The sequence below is a fragment of the Onychomys torridus genome, chromosome 16 (assembly GCF_903995425.1).
Source record: "Onychomys torridus chromosome 16, mOncTor1.1, whole genome shotgun sequence".
NCBI lineage: Eukaryota > Metazoa > Chordata > Mammalia > Rodentia > Cricetidae > Onychomys > Onychomys torridus.
Window position 1 is genome coordinate 25253676 of NC_050458.1, and position 3710 is coordinate 25257385.

At 40.5% G+C, this 3710-nt stretch overlaps 1 protein-coding gene across 1 annotated transcript; it reads left to right on the top strand.

Moving 5' to 3' along the window:
* Positions 1–1034: 1034 nt before the first annotated feature.
* Positions 1035–1627, top strand: LOC118597367 (60S ribosomal protein L11-like). Its single transcript, XM_036208879.1, has one exon. The coding sequence runs from the start codon at positions 1055–1057 to the stop codon at positions 1589–1591; it is 537 nt and encodes a 178-aa protein (XP_036064772.1). The 5' UTR covers positions 1035–1054; the 3' UTR covers positions 1592–1627.
* The last annotated feature ends 2083 nt before the right edge of the window (positions 1628–3710 follow it).

The following is a 3710-nucleotide window of genomic DNA, read 5'->3' on the forward strand; positions in this document are numbered from 1 at the left end:
AGGGTTTGATTCCTAACACCTACATGGTAGCTGACAACTAGTCCCAGTGAGATTGGACACCCTCTTCTGGCCTCCTTGGACACTGCACACACGTGGTACGCGTACATACAAGCACACAAAACACACACAAGCATAAAATAAAGATTAAGTAAATCCCAGAAAAATTTAAAATGTCATATTATACACAGTTGTCCCTTTTTGTCTTGAGGACCCAGTTTCACAAACTCCACAGAGATTACAAAATCCATAGATGCTCACATAGACATATAGAATGAACATACAGAAAGGTGATCTAGGGGTTGGTGATTTAGCTCAGGGGTAGAGCACTTGCCTAGCAAGTGCAAGGCCCTGGGTTTGATCCTCAGCTCCAAAAAAAAAGAAAGGTGATCTAAACAGCTTTGTGTCATGTTGTACAATAGTCATGTGCAGCATATTCTATGCACTTTTTTTTTTTTTTGGAGCTGAGGACTGAACCCAGGGCCTTGTGCTTGCTCGACATGCGCTATACCACTGAGCTAAATCCCCAACCCCTGTATGTACTTTTAGGTTCTAAAAAAAAAAAAACAATATTATATCTGTGGTTTTCACTCATATGTGTGGAAGGCAAATCAGTAACAAAAAGTTATATCCATTTATTATTTTTCATCATAGAATACTATTTATATATATCTTAATTTAAAAAAAAAGATATTTTTATACCAGATGTTGGTAGATACCTTTAATGCCAGCACTTGGGAAGCAAAGGCAGGTGGATCTCTGTGAGTCCAAAGACAGCCTGATCTACAGAGTGAGTTCCAGGACAGCCAGGGCTACAGAGAGAAACCCTGTCTTGAAAAACAAAAACAAAACAAACAAACAAACAAAAAAAAGATTTATTTCTATGAGCTGGATGGTGGTGGTGTACGTCTTTAACCCCAGCACTCAAAAGGCAGGTGCAGGTGGATTTTTGAGTTCAAGGCCATCCTGGTCTACAGAGTATGTTTTGGGACAGCCAGAGCTGCAAAGATAAACCATGTCTCAAAACAACAACGCTCTCTCTTCCTTTTTCTTCAGCATGACACAAGATCAAGGCGAAAAGGAGAACCCCATGCGGGAGCTTCACATCTGCAAGCTCTGCCTCAATATCTGTGTTGGGGAGAGCGGAGACAGACTGACCCGGGCGGCCCAGGTGTTGGAGCAGCTCACAGGCCAGACACCTGTGTTTTCCAAAGCTAGGTACACCGTCAGATCCTTTGGCATCGGTAGAAATGAGAAGATTGCTGTTCTCTGCACTGTCCGGGGAGCCAGGGCAGGAGAGATTCTGGAGGAAGGTCTGAAGGTGCGGGAGCATGAGTTACGGAAAAACAACTTCTCAGATACTGGGAACTTTGGCTTTGGGATTCAAGAACACATTGATCTGGGCATCAAATATGACCCAAGCATTGGGATCTACGGCCTGGACTTCTATGTGGTGCTGGGTAGGCCAGGTTTCAGCATCGCAGACAAGAAGCGCAGGACAGGCTGCATTGGGGCCAAGCATATAATCAGCAAAGAGGAGGCCATGCGCTGGTTCCAGCAGAAGTATGATGGGATCATCCTTCCTGGCAAGTAAATTTTATCCAAAAGGCCAATAAAATTTTCTCAGAAATGCAAAAAAAAAACCCACAAAAAACAAAACAAAACAAAACAAAAAAAAACCCACAACAACAACAACAATACAACTAAAAAAGATTTATTTTATTTTATGTATGTGATGTTTTGTCTACATGTATGTCTGTACACCACTTGCATGCCTGGTGCCCACAGAAGCCAGAAAAGGGTGTTGGATACCCTGGAACTGGGATTACAGAAGTTTGTGGGCCACTGTGTTAATGCTGGGAACTTAATGGGGGTCCTCTTGAAGAGCAGTCAGGCCTCTGAATGGTTGAGCCATCTCTCCAGACTCTGTGTTGACTTTGTTATGTATGTTTGTAAATACTTATAAACTATTTCATTTTCTTCGGGGTGACCGTAAATGACATTTTCTTGTTAACTTCGGTTTCCCCATGTGCATTATTAGAATGCCAGAGAAATGCATTCAATTATTTTATGTTCTACACTCTGCAAACTTATTTAGCCTACTTCTGAGTCATAGAGGTTTTTGTTCTTCATTACGCTTTATAGATTCTTTGATATTGTCTACACAGAAAACATGTCATGTCCAGCTAGAAACAGTCCCGTTTCTTTCTTCTAACACATATGCCTCTTTTTATTTTTTGTTTTTTTTTTCTTACCTTATTGTACTAGCTAGACCTTCTGGTACTAAGTTGAATAAGATGTTGAAATCATACTTTTTTGTCTGATTCTCAAATATCAGAGAGAAAGTGTTCAGTATGTCACCATTAACTATGATGTTTGATGTGTTGTGTGTATGTGTGTGTGTGTAAATACTTTCTATGAAGTTGAAATAATTCCCTCTCTTCCTAATTTGGTAGGTTGTTTTTTTTTGTTTGTTTGTTTTGTTTTTTTTCAAATGGGAAGACCCACTTTTTTTTTTTTTTTAATGTGCATTGTTGTTTTGCCTGCATGAGGGTATTGGATTCCCTGAAACTGCAGTTACAGACAGTTGTGAGCTGCCATGTGGGTATGTGGGTGTTAGGAAATGAACCCAGGTGCTGTGGAAGAACAGCCAGTGCTCTTAACCACTGAGCCATCTCTCCAGCCCCAGGTTGTTGTTTTTTTATGAAATGAGGAACATTTTTTTTTCTTACAGGTTGATATGATGATTCCAAGAAGCATGTAAGTACAAATCCATAGCTTCTACCGGCCCTCAAAGCTCAGGAGAGGAACTTTGGACATTAAGGTAAACTTAGGACTGAAGTGAAACCTTCCCCAGACAAATGATCTCACATTCTCACTTCTAAATAGCTCTTCTCTAGAAGCACTGACTCCTGTCCTAAGGTTTTATACACAAGCAACTTCACCGAAGCCGTGACTTCAATGGGAGAACATGAGAAATAGTCTGAAATTCCAAAGGCAGTCAGGTGTCTAAATACACGTCAGAACATTCATCCAGTCAAAGAGTATGCAGCCACTGATAGAGCTCCGAGGTTCCAGAGAGATCAGCATGAGGAAAAAACAAGATACAAAGTTGAATGAACAGAGACAATTCAAAACAGTCTCAGTTGATCATATACTTAGAAGTGAAGAAATAGATGGAGTTTATGGATAGAATTCTGCATATATTTATTATGTATATCACAATACATATGTGTATATTTAATAACTTGATTATATATTATACATGGATTCCTAACAGCATACGGATGAAACTCTGGAGGGATTTGATGCCGGCTTGTTAACTGGGTATAGCAGTTCACTAACAGAGAATGGGGCTGCTGGTTGGCTACTTACATGTGTGTAAGACTATGAAATATTGTGGGAAAAAAAGGAAAACAATTCGGATGATGAAATTCCAGCCACCCGTAAATAAGCTGAGTCCATTCCCACTGGCCACAGGTATGTGGCTTCTGCTGACTCCTTTGTCAGCTCTGGTGTCAGCTGTGTGATGCTGACACTATGTCACATTCTCTCTCTGGTTTTCAGTTCCCTGGACAGTAGCTGTTCAAAAGCATTTTTTTTATCAGGAACACTGGAGCATCTGACCTCTCTGCCAAAACATTTTTGTGTGTTGAGGCCAAATATATCAAACGTCCGAAAGTATGTCAACAAACCATTTGTGCCCTGGATCC

Coding starts and splice junctions, on each gene's coding strand:
- LOC118597367 (XM_036208879.1), top strand. CDS start 1,055: ATGACACAAGATCAAGGCGAAAAGGAGAACCCCATGCGGGAGCTTCAC.